Source organism: Vicia villosa, linkage group LG2 (assembly GCF_029867415.1).
Source record: "Vicia villosa cultivar HV-30 ecotype Madison, WI linkage group LG2, Vvil1.0, whole genome shotgun sequence".
In the NCBI taxonomy this organism is placed as follows: domain Eukaryota; kingdom Viridiplantae; phylum Streptophyta; class Magnoliopsida; order Fabales; family Fabaceae; genus Vicia; species Vicia villosa.
Window position 1 is genome coordinate 162,869,326 of NC_081181.1, and position 22,809 is coordinate 162,892,134.

The window sequence follows — 22,809 nt, forward strand, 5'->3', positions numbered from 1 at the left end:
AGTTGAGATCTTTTTTTTCCCTTTCCTACTCGTAGGACAAATAAGAAAGTTCGTGTGATATCGTAGGAAGAACTGAAATAAAATTCATCCCACCACGGGCGCATTCTCCTTCCAAATTTCGCGTGAAGGGTCTAGCGTGCCGTCCTCCCAAGTGAAACGGGGAGGTAAAAGAAAACGACACCACACCATGTCTGCAACTTAAAGTTTGAAAGATGATAAGTTAGGTCATGATACAAACATTTATGTCTCAAACATTTATACCAAAGAAAAGCTTTAATAAACAAACTAAACCATCTATATTGATCATCACTTGTTCATACACAATATATTCACAAGAAATACATACAAAAGGCTAGGAAGATTACATCTTATCTTGATACAAAAGAGATTTAGCTATCCATGAGAATGGTAGCTTGCTCAAGAAGGAAAGGATGAAGATCAACAAGCATCAAAGGCGATTAATCGACGATCAAGGCTTCGAATCTTCAACTCTTAGTTTGCTACAGTGTTTTGTGCTCTTGGTTCTCTCTCAAAATATCTCTCTCTATCTATAAAGTGATCTGCCCCATAAACTAATTAAACAAAGTTTCGCAGACCGCGCTTAGCGCGGTGTAGCCCGCTAAGTGCGCTATCAAAAATTGCTAAACCGCCCAACCGCGCTAAGCGGGCTCCAGACCTCGCTTAGCGCGGAACTCTCTGCCAGAACTTCCTTCTTTTCTTTAAAACCGCGCTTAGCAGGCTCAACCTCGCTTAGCGCGCTTCCTCTTTTCAGCAATCCTTGGCTTTGGTCTTGGAACATCTTCAAAGCCCTTTTTCCATGGTCCAAGCTTCCAAATATCTATAAAAACTACAAAATCCAACACAGATTGCAAAGATAAGAACTATTCAACAATATTATAAATATAAGAATATATATATACCAAATGATAATAAAATACTACTATTAACCACAAAAAGACTTGAGAGTTACCAAAAATTTCCTAAGATATTTACACAAATTGGTAACTAACAGATATCCACTTGTGTGTCATTTCAACTACTAATTTCTAAGTAATGATATAATTTACATTTTTGTTCATTGTCTGATTTTTTATTAATATGGTTCATTGAATTATCTTGATTTTGAAGTAGAGTAATAAAATGAATTAAGCTCAAAGAACATAGTTAACACAATAGTAATAAAATAAATTGAGTTCAAAGAACTTATTTAACACAATAAAACTATGCTTTATTATGCATCCATCTTCGATAGTTTCTCTTAGTTAAATTACATGCACCTGTGTAAAACATAATTGCTGAAACAAAGCATGTATAGCGACATATTAATCAATACTAAGCATGTATTACTCAATACTCAATATTCACCACTCAATACTCAATACTCACCACTCAATACTCAATACTGGAAGCTCTACTCAATATTGCAATAAGATTACTAAAATAGGCAATGTCATTACTTAAATACTTGAAAGTATTAGTCAAACTAACCAGCCACATTAATCAATATTGTGCTATCAACATACAGTTAATACTAATCAATATAGTTACTAAACATCAAAATTATATTTCCCTAAACACCAACATTCTTACTACACAATTCAATATAGAGTTTTTTTTCCTTTTTGTCCTATGTTTTTCTGTCTTTTTCCCGGCTTCTTTCTCGATCTTGTCTACGACCTCTTCAACTTCTTTCTCAAGGTCTTGTTCCATAGAACATTCTTCCTCTTCTTCATCCAAGTTAGGGGCTGACTTCTTTATCTTCACTTTTTTTGTTCTTCTCCGCTTCTTTCTCCAGGTCATCCGCCATAGCACATGCAACCTCTTCTTCTGCCAAGGTCAGAGCTAACTTTGTCAAGTTTTGAAGCAGCTCATCGTCCTCACGCTTCAAGATGTCTAGCAGCACTTTTACTCTTTGAATCTCCATGAAATCATCTTGCTCTTCATTTGTCATCATAACCCAATGCTTAAAAAAATCCCAAATTGCAGCTTGCTTGCTATCCCATTTCTCAATATATGTGAGAACAAACAGCCCGCATGATTTCCTATCATGTTGTAAAGGCAATTTCACATCCTCCCAACTCCATTCATTAAAGTCTATAGGTTCATTTCTCTTAGCATTTATCAACTCCATCCCATATCTCACTTTCCACTTCCCCCAGTTGTCCCATTCATCTTCTTTTCGAAATGTGAACCTTTCACAACTATTCGGAAATCCGAACCTCTGTTCTTTGAAATCAATCACATATGCAGCATAGTGACTCTTCAAATAAACTGGGAAAAACCACTGTAATGATGAAAAGAAATCATGAGTACAATAATCAACATGGAACTTAATACTATCAATACAGATTACTCAATACAGATTACTCAATACTATCAACATATTAATCAAAACAGATTGCTATAGCTAACCTTGTAATTAATCAAAACATATTACTCAATACTATCAACATATTACTTAAACATTATTGAATATTATCCTACATATTTTCTATGCACAATAACTTGACCCTATTTAAACTATGTATACTATTATGTAGATGTAACGCCCCAACAATATATTTCTAGAATAATATCATTAAAGCGTTAAATTTAGTATATAGCATAAGAGTCTAAAGGACACCACAAAATATACAACTAATAAAGTACGACATGATACTAATGTATATGATGTAATTGTCGGTACAAAACTACAACATAAGCACAGCGATTAACATAGAAATATGAGACATCCAAGTCAACAAGTCTTCAAGTCATCTTGCTTTTAACATTATGGTTGCCCAAGATATGTGAAATGAACAACATGAATGGGGTGAGATACTACATTTTAGTGGAGTTTCAAACTACACCACAAGTCCGTTCGGCTATAAGGGTTCTCGCACCCTATTCTATTTTTACAAATGATTTCTTAATACTATCAAAACATATCACTCAATGCAGATTACTCAATACAGATTACTTAATACAGATTACTCAATACTATCAACATATTAATCAAAACAGATTGCTCTAGATAACCTTGTAATTAATCAAAACAGATTACTCAATACTATCAACATATTACTTAAACATTATTGAATATTATCCTACATATTGTTCAATACTAGCACAAATATTAAGCAAAAATGTACTTACATATTCAGGACTTTCGATGTCTATATCATTAAAATCTATGTATTTGAGTTGTCTTATTAAATCTTATGCATACTCAGCCACTACATGGGCTTCTCTATGATCCTTTTTGCGTCTAGTGATCTTGACGCCATGGTCAAACTATGTGCAAATAATTATAACAAAATACATTTAATATGGGAATTTAAACAATGAAGATATTGTAAATTTTAGTTAATTAAAACTAATCAATATGTGATACTTACTTCATATGTAACCGGGAATATGAACCTTTTCATCTTTCCTTTCATCCTCTCTTGTTTATTCAAGAAACTAAAATAGTTTCCAATGACATCCCCCTCTAACTTACAATCCTTCTTGAGACAAAATAAGGATCCCCTGTTAAGGTTTTCTACCATCTTGCATTTGTCTTGGAACAATACCTCCCTTCATGTTAAAATCATTATCAATTAGAGATGAAATATAATGAATCTCATTTAAAAATTGAAGTTAAAAAAAAATATTAAATGGCTGGAATTAAAAAATCAACGTACATAGCTCCTCCATTTGCTTTTGCCAATGTCCAGGCATAGTTGACCAATTGTGTGTCTTCCTCACTCAATTTTGCCTTCTTCATTTGCATTACATATGGGGATCTAAAGTATTGTGACAATGCTGAGATCCTTTTTGGAAGCGGAAACTGTTCATTTTGTGGTATGTTCTCCATATGTGTGTATGTTGCCACATCAGATGGTGACTTTCTACTTTCTTCCATTGGTATTACTACTTCTAATGATATAGGAGTACTGAATCCTAGACTAAAAGAAGGCTGACCCTAATCAGAATCATTCATCTCCCCTGTAACACCATGCTTCTCTTGACTTTCTTCTTCAGGCTGATTTGCATCATCTTCTTTTCCGGGTTGTTCTGCATCATCCTCTTTATCAACTAAATTTGCAGCTTGTTCTTCAAGCCCATGATCCGAATCATCATACTTGTCTTCACTCTCAACCAATTCAGGACTTGCATTTCTAGGCTCATGTGCATCATCCTCTTTATCTCCAACTTCTTTTCCCGTCTTAGAACGATGCTCCTTGTCTCCAACTTCTTTTCCTTTTCTCATTGAAGACTCAGCTTCCTCTGCCTGTTTGACCCAATAAGTCTTCCAATCTGCCCAAAACTTCAGCTTTTCATCACAAATCGTTATTTGTTTTTTAGCCTGCAATGTACATAAAACCACTCAAATGAATAGCCACATATTACTCAAACTAAGCATGTATAGCCACATATTAAACATGTACTCTCAAACTGTAATACTGAATACTAAAATAACAATGAATAGCCATATATTACACAATACTGAATACTCAAATAACAATGAATGGACATATATTACTCAATACTCAAACTGTAGCACTCAATACTGAATATTAAAATAACAATGAATGGTCATATATTACACAATACTCGATACTCAAATAACAATGAATGACCATATATTACGCATTATTCAATACTCAATACTGCTAATATATTACACTACTAAATTTGAATATTGAGTATTTCGTTCAGATATACCTCTTCTAATGTGTAGTCATGTGGAGCCAAATGAGCCTCCATCATTTCATCATCCACATTTTGTGTCTTTCGCTTTTTCCCTTTTCTTTGGATCACTTTCTCTCTACTATGTTTTACAGTCTCAGCAATTTTGTCCTGCATCACTTCATTATCCATGTCCTTTGCTGTCGTACTACTTTCTGGAATATCACAATCTTGTTTATCAAGAACGATCACCTTGTTGAAACCTCCCTTCTCCTTTATTTTCTTCAACTCCAAGATCACAATGTCATCCTCCCAATTTTCACAACTTGGTGGTTTTTCAACTATTTTCTTCTTTTTGGTTGTTTGCACCATATCTAAAAAATGTACCTACAATGAAGATATTAAATTGGATTATTAAATAAAATTTAAAGAGGATACATTCAATGAAAACAATATTTTAATAGATTACATACTAGAAGAAAGTGGAAGTCTGCTTTCCCAGAACATGCATCTTTCTTAATCCCTCCGTTGGCATGTTGAATTAAGTGTTGACACCAGTTGTAGTTACTAACTTTCTTTACTTCGCTCAACACTGTAGCATAGTTCAAACTAACCAAATATGAAGTAGTAGGGCAAAGAATGGTTCCGATAGCCAATAATATAAAACCTTTTGCCCAAGCTTTGTTCTTTGTGATTTCAAACTTCATCAATTTTTCATACAAAACATTGGTATGTATGTTGATCATACTATCATAAGTCTCCCCTATGTACCCGAGTTGCTCCTTAAATTTCTTCAACTTTTCTTTATTTGATTTGTCAACCTTTTCCAAATCAATTATCTTCTTACCCCTTGGCAAATCATATACCCTCTTCACATCTTCTTCTCCAACAGTAATTCTTGCATTTTCATTGACAATCATTCCCCTATGTTTGTCAAAGTTATTTAAAATCCAGCTTACAAATACCCCCGGGATAATGGTGATGTTCAGTTTCAACAATCCACCAAATCCACATTCCTTAATATACTTCTCTTTCTTAATACAGTCTTCTTTCTTCCTAGGATATTTCTTTCCCTCGTTCAACAACAAAACTAATTCTGTCAGCTTCTTAGGAAAACACCTATGCAATATCCTTGATGAAGTTTTTTTGCTTTTCTTATTTCTCATATCAGCAATTCCATCCTCTTCCTCTTCTGTGCTAACTGCAGCAGTACGATCATTTAAGTCTTCCTCTTCTGTTGTCTCAAAATCTTCTGAATGGTCATTGTTGTCAATTCTTGCCGCAGATCTTATTTTCATACCTGTCCATACAACATATTACTCAATAACAAGAACACAAAGTAAGGAACAGAACATACTCAATATTAACAACATATTACTCAAATCCAAAAACAGATTATTCAAATCCTTACTTCTATGCAATATCCTTGATGAAGTTTTTTTGCTTTTCTTATTTCTCATGTCAGCAATTTCATCCTCTTCCTCTTCTGTCCTAACTGCAGCAGTACGATCATTTAAGTCTTCATCTTCCGTTGTCTCAAAATCTTCTGAATGGTCATTGTTGTCAATTCTTGCCGCAGATCTTGTTTTCATATCTGTCCATACAACATATTACTCAATAACAAGAACAGAAAGTAAGGAACAGAACATACTCAATATTAACAACATATTACTCAAATCCAAAAATAGATTATTCAAATCCTTACTTCTGGGAACTTAAATGCTGGATATTTAAAACTATTTGTTTGGCCTTAAGAATTTAACCTTAGTATCCAACACCAAACATCAACTGAAGTGCAAATTTGAGTTTATAATTTCTCAATCAAGAAATTAAAAGGCTAACAACATGTCAATCAACCAATATGCATTAATATCTGAAATATGAAATATATATTGCGTAAAGAGTGCAGATCAAACAATTATTTCAACACCACTCAGTTGATGTCACATGATAATATTACAATGGAGATCTTCATCCTAGCTACATACACAGAAACATATTACTCAAATCTATAAACATATTACTGAAATCCAACACATACTACTCTAAGTCATTATAAATTACTCAAGACCTACTACAGATTATTCAATTTCTGTCACATTACTCAATTTTATGACACATAAGCTATCATAAATTACTTTAATCTATCATACATTACTTATGACCTACTGCAGATTACTCAATTTATATTTCACAGTACTCAATATTATGATTCAATACAAACCACATATTAATCAAAACATAACATTCTTTACTCAACCATGTATATTACTCAATCTTGCCTGCTACAAATAGTGCTCATAGTAGACCACTCATTACTCAATACATATTACTCTATTTCATACATATTACTCAAATCAACATGCATTACTCAGCAAGTTACATATCATCAAGTTACATATCAACATGCATTACCTAAACAAGTTAATCAATCAGATTACTCAATATTACTCAAATAATTGATTTGGAATAAACATTACTCAATCAGATTACCTATTATTACTCAATATTACTCAAAATCGTGACCTAATATGACCTAATCGCAATAACTCAGACACAAATTGATTTAAAATCGTGACCTAATCTGACCTAATTGTAGTAACTAAAACACAAATTGAAACAAAATCGTGACCTAATCTGACTTAATCGGAAGAAAGTTTAATCTTACCTAGATGATTTTGAAGAAATAGTTGTGGATGGCTATGGTGAAGATTCTGCGATGGTGATGGTGAAGGTGTTGCCATGGTGGTGGTGAAGGTGCTGCGATGGTGGTGGTGAAGGTGTTGCGATGGTGGTGGCGGCGAGAGAGAGGGAGAGATTCCGAAGCCCCAAAATCGTGAGAGAGCGAGAGAATGAGATTAGGTTTCCTCTTTAGCAAATGTCTTATGTATGCCTAATATTCACCGCTAGATTAAAATGTTGATCCAAGGGCATAGATTATTCTATGCATGGTGCATATATTATTCTCTATGTACAGTAACTTGACCCGTACTATTGGAGTAAAAATTGGATGAGTTATTTCAAAATGATGTGGCTTAATGGGTCCCACAAAAAACTCACAAATATGTTGCACCATTGGAGATGCTCTAACATTTGCAAGCTCATGATACTCGGTTCGAGCGCTAGTTGCAGGTTATAGTTTTTTTATAATTATTCTACTTTACTCCAAATAAAGCGCTAGTTGCAACATCTTTTTACAAACTTATTTTACTTTACTCTAAATAAAACATGTATATTTATATGGATCGCGAAACTTTTTAAATTTTCTTAAAAATGAAATTTGAATAATAATAATAATATATATATATATATATATATATATATATATATAATTATGTTTAAAGATTAATCATATAAATACATTATTATTAATGTCTATTTCTATTATTTTTTATTTTATTTTATAAAAAATATATTATTAAATTTTATTCTATAATAAAAATTAAAATTTAAAAAATTCAATATTATTTTTATTTAAGACAACATAATTATATAGATAATAAATTAATTTATTAAAATTAAATATTATTTTGAAGAATTGTATTAGAGTTAATCTAATTTGATGTACTATTTATATGATTTTATAGTTTTATTTCACTAGCTTTCCTTATACTTATATATTAATTCTAATAACATCATGAGCCTTTAATTGCTATGTCTTAATGTTTCGAAAGTTTTTTATTTTAAAAATATTTTTAAACTATAAATTTTTAATGTTTATTTTTAAAATCATAGGATCAGTTATTCTCATATTTTACAATTTTAAAATTTAATTGTTTATTAATTAAAACACTTCCATATTAACAATGTATATATAGAAATTATAATTGTATTATTAGTCAAATTCTATTGAGCTACTTTAAACTATTTTTTAGTTTTTAATATTGTTTATAATTTAAATATAAAAATATTTTCCTTTGAATGTGTTGATATAAACATAAAGTTCATATATGTTTCCTCAATACATTTTCACATTTTTACGTATCGATCTTTTTTTAACTATTCACCATCGAACATTTGCCTTCAACGCGTCAGCCACCTCCGATGACAACCACCGTCTTTTCCTTTAAGTTGATACAATGTTCTTTTCTCGCTCTCTCTGAAACAAAAGAAAGAAACACAACAAAAAAAATTCAAAGTTAATCGCTCAATTTTTTTTATCATGGCTTAATTTTTATTATTTGCCCAGGACCTCTAAAAAGTCAGGACCGGCTATATATATATATATATATATATATATATATATATATATATATGGTCTCTATCTTAATTTTAGTCGGGGCTGGTTAGTAATTTCTGAATATTTTTGGTGCTCTTAGTTTTATTTGTACTCTATTTAACTCTTGATTTTTTTATTTTTAATATATGACTCCTAATCTACTATTAAAGTATTAGGAACAAAAAAAAATTTAAGGGAGGCTAGGTTGGGTGAATTTGTTTCTCTAGCCTTAACTCTTTTTTGAAAATAGTTTGGTGTTAGAGCTAAGGGCAGTTGATTGCAAGTGATACGAATGATTAATTAATGAATCCATTAGTTTTAATTTAAATTTCGTTGTTGTGATTCTCTCTTATTTTCTTTCTTTTGTATTAGCCTATTAGGGTAAAGTACATCTTATACTCAGATTAACTTATTAAAGAATATTAATTGTTACATTCTTGAAAACTATTATAGTATGAGATTTATTTATTCAAATCGTGTACACCAAATAAATTTTGAATGAACTTATCTTTAAGTAGGACAAATAAGTAAAAAAACCAAATAAACAAATTAGAAAAACATGCTTAAGGTCGAAAATTCCAAGTACAAGAATTATTTTATTTCATTAAACAGTATCATTTTTAAAAGATAATCAATTTAGAGATTGTCCATCCATGAGAAGAAAATGGAGTTAAGGATTCAACGCATGAAATATGCGATTAACATTCCAAATCAAAGAAATGATACAAATCGGTGCTATAAATTTTCGAAGTCTCTTCAAAACTACTAAATCTACATTACAGATCTCTTTCCAGTTATGAGAAACAACCAATGCAGTTGTGAATGCGCTTACGAAGAAAGTGTACATTGCACTAACCAGGGAAAGAATGCTGATTTCTATAACTGATGTTACAGTTAATAGCAGCAATATGCATAAGATTGTAAAAATGTTCTTGTTAATGTTCTTGTTAACTGGGCGGCATGTCATAATAACAATTATCATCATTTGGAAAAGTGAAACAAGAACTAAGGGAATCACTGAAATTCCTCCAACATTATCTGTAATGAATTTACCACAGCATGATGATGTCTTTAGTGCTGGAAAGATAATCAATAGAAAACATAATACCATTGAGCTCACTGCTACTATTTCCAGTATCTTTTCTTCGCTTACTTCCATCCTATGTAGAGGGAATAGAGATCAATTTTTAATAATTTATTAGAAATGTTACTAAATTTCATATATTCAACTTGGAATTAATAGTTATTGTTAAGGAGATCAAATTTATAATAAATAATAAATAAGAATTATTGTGAAAAAATAAGTTGATCCATATTCTTTTATTGTGAAAAAATAAGTTGATCCATATTCTTTTATCGTGAAAAAATTATTGCATCTGGCCTCCATATTTTTTGGAGTTAGAGTTTGAATTTTAATATTGAACTTTAACAATTTTGTCCAAAAGTGTCCATATGTTTAAAATTAAAAAAAATAACTATCATACGACAAAAACTTTATAAAAGTGGGTGAAAATGTATAATTTGATGGAGTAGTTAGGGAGGTCAACATGATCCGGCAATTTAGAAGATCAACACAATGGGGTAATTCAGATTTATATTTTTGAGATTTTTCATTTGAGTAACATATATTTGTAAGAGATAAATCACATACTTATCCAAAATATGTGAGTTTTCTCGGCTCCACTTTTAATTACTCAAGTATTCTTATTCCTAATCAATTTGAAACTTCCCCAAAATACTCACACTTATAATTCTTTTTTATAAATAATTAACATTTTCGCATAAATTGAAAAATGTAATAAATAAAAGAGAATAGTGATTTTATCGATTATTTTTATTGGTTATTGATATAATTTAATGAGAAAATGGATGATGCACTGACAGTGTAAAATTGATTAGAAATAAGAATACTTGAGTAATTAAAAGTGGAGCCGAGAAAACTCACATATTTTGGATAAGCATGTGATTTATCTTATAACTATCTTTTACACTCTAATTTAATTATCATTAATGTAAAACGAGATAAATAGTAAATTATATATATTTAATTAAAAAATATTATTAAAAAATAAAATTGAAAATTACATTGAAAACTAAAGGATTGGTTCCTTTGAATGTATAGTCTATCATTTCAAATACATTAAAATACACTATTAAATCATATAACAATATTTGTTGAAATTCTAGATACATCCTTAACGTAATATTAGACGATTCAAAAATTAATTTAATTTAATTCATCTTCTTTAAAAACCTATTGAAAATACCTTGGATCATGCTGCGTTTCCTTCATATTCACGTGATCTTCTGTCTTTTTTCACTGTAACAATAACAATGTACACATGTGTGTTCATGAGATATATATACATACAGTTATATAGCTTTCTTGAAAATTGCATAAAGATTAAGAGAATATTATAGGGATGTAGTCACACCTTGGATTAATTGAGTGAGATTTTTCTTCCCTCACTATCACTTAATTCATTCATTCAATATATATTATTATAATAGATGGCATTCATACTATTGTGATACCATTTTTCTCGAAAGATTTAGTTTTGATTTTGAAAAGGTATAGCTAGAGAATCTCTCTTCTAATTGACTCATTCATAATTTAAAATAATTTTTAATCCAAAACAGTACAGAGAAACAAAAATAGATTGGAAGGGGAAAAGTTAATTTTTAATCTGAAGCATTTTTAATTTAAAGGATCTTCCCACTCTCACATAATCCGAAAGCTTGTGATTAGGGGTGTTTGCAGTGCGATTTGAGCGGTTTTGATGCTAAAAATCATCTGAACTGCAAAAGTATGTGGTTCGGTTTGGTTCGGTTGACTTTCAAAAATAAAACCAAATCAAATTAATGCAATTTGGATTGGTTCACTTAGTTGGTTTTTCACAAAAGAATTTATTTAGTCATACATACACATATAGAGGAAAATATAATTTTGTATTTAATCGATCATACATTAACAAAAAAAAAAGTTTATAATTGTCAAAATAAATTTATAATTTGATATATATATATATATATATATATATATATATATATATATATATATATATATATATATATATATATATATATATATATATATATATATATATGTCTTACAATATTATCTTGAGTCTAAAAAATAATATACATAAGACCATATTCGTAAATAAATATTATACAAAGAATATAATAAAATATATTTTATATTTATAAATAAATAATATTATGTTTTTTTGTGATACATAAATTAAAATAAATATTATACAAAAAAATATAATAAAATGCACACATAATTGTCTCTACAAAATTAAAGAAATATATACATTAGTTAGTAAGAAATTGTAACATAACGTGGTTTGGTTTAGTTTGTCAAATACAAACTGTAAATTGAACCAAACCATGCGGCTTTGTTAGAAAATGGCTTAAACATATCTGAACTAAATATAGTTTTTTGCGATTTCAATTTAATTTGGTTTGATTTTATAATTTTTTATTGGATCTAATTGTGTTGTTGTTTTCCTTATTTTCTTTTATTCATAAAAGTTCCTTTTGATATAAGTTTCTTTTGATTTATATTGACAACAATCTCTTTTCCAACTTTGTCTTCTTCCACTAGGGTATCATAAAAAACCACACAGCTTGTAAGTTGTAATTTAATTTCAGTTTGATTTAACAAAAAGATTTGAAAGGGCAACTGAAAACGTGATTTTATTTTAGTCTAACCATGATAGATAAATTTACAAAGAGAGATTGAGGAGATAGAATGATAGATAGACTAAGACGGCACCATAATTGTATTTGGTTCAATACGCTAAATGAGTCTGATCAAGATAGTGTCTGAGAAGGACAATGTAATTGAGTCCATTTTAAACAACCACCTAAAACAATACATTTTTATCTTGTTATCAATAAAAAAAATCTGAAAATTGTAAATTAATCATTTCATCTCTTATAATAACTAGTAATCAACCCGTGCGTTCGTACGGGTTCTGATACGGGACGCGCATTTATTTCAGATATATATTTTTTAATAGAAAAATTTCTGGTACCCGTGAGAAAATAATAATTAAATATATAGAAAAATGTCTGGTACCGTGAAAAAATAATAATTGAATATATAGAAAAATATCCGGTACCCGTGAAAAATAATAATTGAATGTATAGAAAAATGTTTAGTACCCGTAAAAACATTTAGATCAATAAGATCATTTTATAAATAAAAAACTTAAAAATTTAACTAAAATGACATATATTTTTATAAACACGTTTAAATATCTATGAACTGTGCATTTTTTATATATACACATCAATTATACAAACATTAATAATTAATTTTTATGTATACTTATTATACAGGTTGGTATCTAACTATCATTACTATCATAATTCATCATAGAGTATTGATGAATTATCCTAGAGAAAATCAGATCATTTTATCTACTCATTTAATAAAAATAATAAATTTATTAAAATAACTATTTTAGTTATGGGGATAATCCTTTGGTATAACATATTTAAGTAAATGGTATTTAATATTTTCTCTTTTTAGTTATTTTCAAAATTATTTTTATATATGTTATCTTGATTGATATGATAAATAAAATCATATATTTATATATTTATTTTATCCTCTAGCCTTTATATTGTAGATAAAATTTATGCTTTTCATAAACTATAGATAGAATAGTTATAAAAATCAAAATATTTATATATATTATAAATAATATTTATTACTTAAGAAAATTCAAATTTTCTTTACATTCAAATTCAAATTGTCCTAATTTAAAAAAAAAAATAGAAGAGAAATTAATGCGTAGTAATAAATTTCATTACAAATGAGTGCTAACACTAAAAAACTACATTAATTTTCATTTTGTGAACTTAGCTAGTTGTACAGAAAAAAATTAGAAGCCAAATTAATGCATAGTAATAAATTCCATTACAAATGAGTGCTAACACTAAAAGACTACATTTAATTAAGATTTATTTAATTATTTAATTTTATTTATATTTTAAAATATAAGGATATATTGAAATAATTGATTCAATTAATGACATTTAATATTTTCCTGTTTTAGTTATTTTTTGTCGTAAGATCGATAAAATATTTTTCGTTCGTAACATCGTAATCAATTTGACATAAACTATTATCGTATTTACAATCATTGTTTTAATAATTTTTACGACTAATATATAAGGTTTTTAAAAGACATTGATATAAGAAAAACCTATTTGTCTTAATGACATATATTCTTATAAACATGTTTAAGTATATACTAAGACCTATTATATAGTCTATTCTATAGATTTTCTTTGATACAACCAAGACATTAATTATCTATATTTATAACATTTTTTATTTTCAACAAAATTATATATAAATCTATCTATCATTATAAAAAAAAATTATAACATTTGTAGCTTACATTTAGAAAGATTTATATCCATTTTTTTCTAACTTATTTCACTTTTAGAAAAATTAAATACTGATTAGAATCAATTTAAGTAATAATGGTCTCCCTTTGATAATTTCACCAATCTAAAAATTATAAATAAATAAAAATTAGAATAAATTATGAAATAAATAGAAACTAAAGAGAGTTAAATGAGATATATTAATGACACATTAGAATAACATTAATTTGATTCTAATTATATTTAAAATTTACTTTAAGCTAAATAAAATTATTTAAAATCAAATATTTACAAATAAACTCATCAAATATATCAGCTTTAATCATGTTAAACATAAACGATCTCTAAAGCAACAACTGAAATATGAAATAAAAAAGAAAAAATATAAGATAAAATGTTAGAAACAAAAAAGTAAGGAAGAAGAAAAATAAAAATAAAAACAAATTATAAACCTTCCATTTAGAGCATGAAGATGTGAAAGATTAGAGAATCTAAAAAAAATACAAAATAAAATGTATAAAATCTTGAATAAAACATAGATAAAAAACAATAAAAATGTAAATAAAAGTTAAATAAAAAATTATAAAGAAAAAAATACATTAACGAAATCAACCAAAAAAAAACTCTTACCTTATAGATCTGAAACATACAAGGCGGATTCGAGATCTAAACCCGTCAAACTAAAACATGCACAACAGATTGAAACACTAACCTTGTAGATCTGAAACATGTACGACACATTCAAACTCTAACCTTGTAGATCTGAAACATGTGAGACAAATTCGAGCTCTAACCTTTACATCCTTCAACCTTCATAGTAATTTTACACAACATAGGTGGTAGAAAATACAAAAAGTGAAAGGATCTGCAAGAAAGAATCTATTTAAACAACTCATATCCCAAAATACTCGAATCTGAAAAAGATTTATGAATAGCTTTCGATTTAAAGATATAGTTGTTCTTCGATTAGTTCATCTGCACCTTTTATTGCACACACCATAAGAGATCTTGAACATTTTCTTTGCATTCGAGTTGTGCTTATGCAAGATCTGAAATAAACACATGAGTTCATAAATCAAAAGCTAAAGAGAAAGAAGACATTGCTATGAAAACAGAAGAGGGAAGAGAAAGTAGAAAGAGAAAGAAATGAGAAAGTGAAACAGAGAAAGAAAAGAATAAGATATTAGAAACATTTTTTATTTTGTTTATTAAGTAGAAAAAATAATAAACATTAAATAATATGAGCTGGTGGTTAAAAAGCAAAAAAAGAAGGTTGAAGTTCTATGAAGCCATCCACGTGGCAGTGTAGTAGAACATAAGGGCAAAATAGGAACTTCAAGAGCATTGAATTTTCTTATATGATAGATTATTGTCTTGTGTCGATTAGAGGATCCAATAATTACAACCTAGAGAGTAGAATGATACATCAAATGCAAACAAATGTGCTATTCAGGTCAAGAATGCGAGTAATCTCAATCAAAGATCAATCAGACGGATATCTGCTCCCACGCCTGTAGTCAGCAAGTTGTTATAACTGTCCTACTATATAAGAGAGAAAGCGCATCATTTATCTAGTAATTCAAACTAAATCTCATTCACCTCATCTTACTCTCATATTGACTTGGGTGTTGGAACGCTAACCTTATAGGTTAGTCTCTCTTCCATTGTACAAGAAGCTCAATCCATCGTTGTGATTCACATCTATCATTCATCGACCAATTGTGGTTTCCTCGCAGAACAATGAAGTGGTCTATGGAAGTCGACATCTAATTCCCGCATTTTCCGTATTTGAACATTCATCTCTCGATTCACGGAACAATGAAGTCGTCTATCTTGACCGAATGGGAAGTGATACAAGAGATATTTTTAAAAGCCAATGATAATATGAAACTCCACATCAAAGAGCAAATGAGGAAGATGATTTATCCAAAAACCAATAATATGAAACCACTATCTCAATCAATAAAAACAAAATGTGCTCCTAATAAGGTCAAACCAACACTGAGTGACAATTCAACGATGCGGTCTCTTTTGTATTTTGAACATGTTGACAAATTGTTTCCAGATTCTTCGACTTCAAAACCTCAAAAAAAGTGTTTTCAAATGAGCTCGTATTAGCAAACCACCTCATTCATCGCATTTACCTAAAACTCAATTCATCGACGAGATGTTGGTTTTTATGCATAAACACATTGAACGGGTCGTCAGTGTTGATGGTGACGGTAATTGCGGATTTCAAGTTGTTTCTACTTTGCTCGGTAAAAGAGAGGAAGATATTCATTTGTTCACTAATAAATTATCAAAAATTTGAAGGATCGTAAAGAATCATACACACGGCTATATGAGAAAAAAGAAAATTTTGATGCAATTCGTGAATCTCTTGTTCCTTGCATTAGTGGATCAGCGTCGGAGGGACCAGCGTCGGAGAAAAAATGCATGTGCTTCTTTAAAATAAGTCATCTTATAGAAAATGCGTATGAAATAGTGTGTATTGATCTAACAAGATATGGTGTCTCATAAACATTTTTGCCATTACGCATTGTCCCACCTTAAAATCCAAAGGATTGTATTATGTGTATTGGATGACTTTTAAAAATGTGGCACTTTGCTCAAGTTTATTTGAAATCGATATTCTCTATACCATTGACATCACTAGAGTGTACAGCTCATTCAACAAGGGAAACTGAAACTTGGTTGGATTATTTTTTAGATAGGATGCAAGAATTCACCAGATTGAGCGAGATTGAAAGATTAACAAATGAACAAAAGTCAAAAGCAGAACCACCCATAGATATAGATTTAGACGGTGATACATGTTTCAATTCATTTTAGTTTCAATTCAACTATGTATTTATGTGGTTGGACATCTTTTGTATGTAATATTGTCTTAACATTAATGATGTCAAATATATACATTTTCAAAGATTTCAAAATATGTTTTAGTTTCGAAAATATTCCTCCATTTTCTATTCTAAAACAGGCTCTGTTTTTTAAATTGGTGTGGTATGAACAGTGCAACTAGTTCCAAAAATGCATTTTCCGATTTATTCGTACTGTTTTAAAAAAATAAGTTCAGTGAATACTCTGAAAATGCATTTCCGAACTCACCCTAATTTCACAAGTTTCACGCAACATAATAGGGTGTATACGAAAATGCATATTTGAAATGTTCCTTGTACAAGATAGAATTTTAAAGTCCATATTGGCCTAAACATTGTATAAATATGGGTTTCTCATCTCATTTTGTTCACAAAAACACACCACACCATAATGAACGTAGATTGGAAAATCACATTTGTCTACTTCAACGACGCAAATCCCCCATTAAATTTAAGTTTACAGAGTACACCCCTTTTGAAGATCTGAAATACATGTTGGAGATGCTCCTACAATGCTCAGACAATCGAAAAAATTGTAAAGCTCGAGTACCATTCACCATCGATTGACAATGAAGGGAAGATTCAATTCAACAACTTTGAGTTGAAGAAAAATACAGATTTAAGGGTTATGTGCAATACATATAACGGTTACGAAGAAAGCGGTCTGATCGAGTTGATGCAACGATTGCCAAATCGATCAAAGATATTGTAAAGATGTTGAAACATACTTAATGTTGTAATGTACTGTTCGATTTATGTTAGCAATTAGTTATGCAACGTTTTATTTTTTATGTATGTCATAGCAATTATCAATGTTGATTTATCTTCGTTTCTGCATTTGTTTTGTTGTAGTATTTTAGGTTTCGAGTTCAGTTGGTTCTAGACATACACTTCTGTTAAGAATACGAAAATACATCTTCAAAATAAAACCAGTCGTGATTCAAACACTACTAATGTAATTGGCATGCGCTCAAAAATACATCTCCAAATTTATTGTTTTTTTTTATAAGGTGGAGAAACAATCCATTGAATGCGATAAGGAATTCCCCATATTAGATAAGGAATTCCCCATTAATATGGAGATAGAAATGAAAAGAGTAGCATGACAAAACTATAAGGGCTCTTATACCCAAATAAAGTGTCAAAGATGGAAATGGTGTCAAGATGAAAACCTTGAGAATTTTCCAATTTTAAGGTAGCTTCATGCACTTGATTAAAGAAGAAACCGAAGGAAATTTTACACTATCTGTTTTTAGGAATATATATTATCTTTTATTTCAAAAAAAAAAAAAATTACATTATAGATAAAACATAGAAAATAATATATTTAAGGTTTTTGAACTATTTAAGAATTTTTAAATAGTTTTTTCAACTAAAAATAGATGCAAGCACCTTCTTTAATTAATATATTGCTTAATAGTTAGTCTATAATAGTAAGGTTAAGAGAGTTTCTTAATTTACCCTTTAAAAATGCAGAGACAGAAGGTTCCTTCCAATATTGTATTTTAGCAAATTTAAATATATAGAAAGATGAATTGAGAAATTTCCAAAAATTATGTCTAATATTTCTTGAGTTTCTTTTCCCACTCTCATTGTCCTTTAAAAATTGTATTCCTCCATTTTTCTTTAATCCAAACACAAGTCCTCATAACTGTTTTAAACATTCACACATCAAGCTTATCAACCTTGTGATTTCCTCTTCTTTTGAGCCCATGTTGGTCCATAAATCGCCAAGAGGGTCCGGCCGAACCGCCTATCGGTTATCTGCAGTTCCAAACAATCACATACATATCTCACACTCGCAGAAATATCATCAAACTAGAGTATATCAAGTCTATAAAAGTAGGTCTAAGGAACTTTCAATGTTTTAAAAACCGAACTGAATGTTCAACCAATTGAACCGCAAACTAATAATGTCCACAATTCAGTTACTCGAGTAGTTCGATTGTGGTTTCGTCCTAGTGCGAATGGTTTAAAGCAGTTGAACCATGAACTAGTAGTCTCACTAGTTCAATATTTAAAACATCGGAAATATCAAGAAAAAATTGATGGTTGGGTTAATTATGAACACAGTTATGAACATGGTAGGGTTAATTACTCGAATTACCTTAACAAGATGTCCACAAGACTCCAGCATGTCGGTTTTCAAAGGATACTCGACTACCTAGATAAAAACATGAGTTCAATTTAAACTTAGTAACCAGAAGATTATTTAGACCAAGAATAAAAAAGTATGAAAATACTGCATACGATAAAAGTGTCTTCTCCAAGAAAGGGTGATTCCGAAATCAGTCCCATTAGCACCGCATAGTCAACTTGTACGTATGGAGGAGTGACACTAATGTAATCAAATGTGCCCTTGTTTCCTGCATGTGAACAATTCAAACAGCTCAAACTTGACGAAACCGCAATCGAACCACTCAAATAACCGAATCGTAGACAATGATGATTCAAGGTTTAACTGGTGCAACTGTCCAATTCAGTTTTTAAAAACATTGCTTAGAACTTTGAAATATTTATTGCATTTCCTTGAGCAAGACTGTCAAAATACTACATAAAATGAAGGTAAAAGGAAAAAGATGCACATGCCTACAAATTGCTCTGCGCGTTCGAAGAATTTCTCCACGCGGACGGTGTGAATGACTGAATCATCAAGGAATCCGGTCACCTTTAAGTTTGGACGTAAAACATCTGATACAACCCAAGGGTCCATCTCAACAAAATGCACCTAAAATATTTGCTTTTGTTAAAATCACATAAGCAGGAGAGAGCGCAGATAATATGAGAAATGATAATCATGGGATTGTGAATGCAAACTGATTATTGAAAACATTAATACCTCGGAACATCCTCGGCTAAGTGCTTCAATTCCAACAGAACCAGTACCGCTATACAAGTCTAACCAGCGTCCAGGTCTCAAGGATGCAGGAGAGCCACAAGCCGCCTTTACATTATGAAAAAAAAATTACTTGTAAAAACAGCTCATAACTTATATTGAAACAATTTGATTTTATTTTATTTGCCATTATAGAAATAGCTTATACATAAACATTTATATGATGAGCACTTGTACTGTAAACTAATGTAAGATATAACACTTGCGACTTGTACCTGTAATATACCAAAGGCTGCACCTTTCACGACCTCCATCATGGGGCGTACATCCATGCTGTTTGGTGAGAGTAGCTTCGTTCTTCGAGCTGTTCCTCCAACAACCTATGTAGTCATATGAAATAAATGTCAGGTATAAATTCATCAATTCATCGTTTGCGATAATGAATTTGTATAAAATTCAAAGGGAGTATATCAATATGGTCACCCCTTGAAGGTTATAAAGCCTTGATTCAGTCCAGTTTGAGCTAAGGGTTAAAAGAGAATTGAAGGAGTTCAAGGATTGGGATTTCAAACCAGCGCAAGAGAAAATTCTAACGTAACAACTAATACACCAACATTTGAAAACTTAGTAACCATCTTTTCCTAATTAATTGAACCAATTGAGGAAGATGCCGGCAGCAAGATAATCATAGTCATGAAAAGCCATGTGGATAATAGTGAGGGCAACACTAAAGCCCGTCAAAAAGTGGTTGAGGAACAAAGATGAGCGCAGCGAAAAATTAGATAGTGTGACGGAGAAAAACAAACTGGCAACACTAATGTCATTCATTTCATTTCACTTCATTCCTTCAATTCAAATATAGCCAAAGTTCACAAGTGAGACAAGAATGAAAAAAACAAGTCAGAGCGAATCCACAAATTCATCAACTGATTCAGCTCCATCTCTTTCATCTCCATCTAGTAAATGATCAAATATTCTTACTCGTCAACCTCAAAAACTACTTTGTTTCATTTTGAAAATCAAGAAGGCAAGCAAAATATGAAGCTCATAAACAAGCGAGAGTGTTTTGAACTTATAATGGAAACAGAACAAAACTCTAAATATGTCTCTCATCTTAAGCTTATAGATAGATATATTGGCAATTTCGCTGTCGTCTTAAACCCTCTGATTTTCAGAAGAAACAGACCCTAGTAATTCAGAATTCAACAGAAAGGTGTAAAATAGCTTGGCCAACAGGCCAGGGATTGTTTTAGCCAGGCTTCACACTATCATACTCCTGGTCGATTGGCCTATACTAACGCTCGTTAACCTCTAAGCCCAACCACTTGATTAAAATGAATATTTGGAAGTCAAGGACCAAGAAAGGCGATTAAGCTTTTCTACAAAAATTAATTAAAAAGAACTTCTCGAAAGAGTAAGGCACGCTTCACTTGGAATGCACCACTTTTTCACAACATTTTCAGACCAAAGTTTAAACAACCTCACAGCAATTTATCCATAAACACACTCACACAATCCTTATTTTCCTCATCAATTAGCACTTCTAAATCCCAAAAATGAGATTACCTGAAGCAATTTATGTGTAGTACGAGGAGGCTTAGGTTCCTCAGGTGGATCCTGCACTTGCTTCCCTCCTCCTTTTGTCTTCTGGTGATCCTTTTTCCTCTTGGACTAATCAGTTGCATTCACAGCAAAGTTCATAAAACAAAAGAATTAGAGACAGTTTTCACAGGCATTTAAAAAATAGCATATTCTTGTATAAATGAAATCTAGCTATTGTATCTCAAATAAACTCATATCTCAACTTCAATCTAGTAAGCACTTAATTGTAAATCAACAACAAAAACTAATTCAAATTACAAAGGTTAACAGTAATCCAATTCAAACAGAGCTCACAAAAGGTTTAATTGACATATGAAATTGAAATTTACAAGCATAAAAAAATGAAAAAAACCTTTGGAGACGATTGAGAAAAGTACTCATCAGCATCAACATCATAACCATACCGTTCAAGTAAGATTTTTTTATCTTCCTTCGCCAACCCATTTTCTGATTCTGCAAACAATAGAAGAAACACAAAATACCCATCATTGTAAAACACAAAAACAGATTAAAAAAATGATTTTTTTTCCTTCAAAATCTAATTATATGAAGGGAAAAAAATAGCAATGGTGAACTTACTTGAAGAAGCGAAGAGGGTTAGTGAAGAAGAGCGTTTGGATGAGAAAGTAAGAAGGGGAAGAAGATAAGAAGGTGAAGAAGGAGAAGAAGATGGAGAAAGATTGGTTTGGGTGTTTAGAAGAAGTGGTGAATGTGTTGGAGGGGAGAAAAGAGACATTTTTTTGTTTGAATTTGATGAGTGTGAGTTGTGAGTGTGAAATTTGGTTGGAATTGAAAGAAGAAATTGAGATTGTTGAAGGTTGTGGAAGAAGGTGAGAGAGAAAATATGAGCAAACGTTGAGGAGGAACACGACCGTCGTGAGAAAGCAGTTGTGTTGAGTTAAGGATAAAACGACCGCCAAAGGCTGCACTGACAACATAAGCTGAACGAAGACAAGAGATATTATTTTCACTTTTTTTGAGTAAAAATAAATTTTTTAATTCTTTAAGAAGATAAAAATGTTAGGAATTTGTATGGAAAAAAATGATGACTCATTTAGTAATTTAATATTAATCAAAAAGAAAAATTAACTAGGCAATTTATTATTCAATTTATTGTTTCTTAATGCTTACTGGTTCCAAGAGAATGGACTCTTGTAATCTAGAGTTCCTACCGAGAGATCATGACACTGACTAAATATTGTTTCTAC

General features: G+C 30.4%; 1 protein-coding gene and 1 long non-coding RNA gene across 2 annotated transcripts; both read right to left on the reverse strand.

The window, feature by feature from the left end:
- Positions 1–9,533: 9,533 nt before the first annotated feature.
- LOC131647300 (uncharacterized) lies at positions 9,534–11,333 on the reverse strand. The gene is made up of 3 exons (XR_009297776.1): positions 11,308–11,333; positions 11,140–11,192; positions 9,534–10,032 (listed from the first exon to the last, which is right to left on the reverse strand). It is a non-coding gene; the product is annotated as an uncharacterized LOC131647300 (long non-coding RNA).
- A 7,349-nt stretch (positions 11,334–18,682) lies between these two features.
- On the reverse strand, positions 18,683–22,568 carry LOC131647301 (uncharacterized). Its single transcript, XM_058917208.1, has 9 exons — positions 22,181–22,568; positions 21,954–22,054; positions 21,566–21,670; positions 20,275–20,379; positions 20,003–20,107; positions 19,753–19,891; positions 19,414–19,529; positions 19,271–19,327; positions 18,683–18,927 (listed from the first exon to the last, which is right to left on the reverse strand). Exons 1-9 carry the CDS (start codon positions 22,335–22,337, stop codon positions 18,844–18,846), a joined length of 969 nt encoding a protein of 322 aa, XP_058773191.1. The 5' UTR covers positions 22,338–22,568; the 3' UTR covers positions 18,683–18,843.
- Positions 22,569–22,809: the final 241 nt, after the last annotated feature.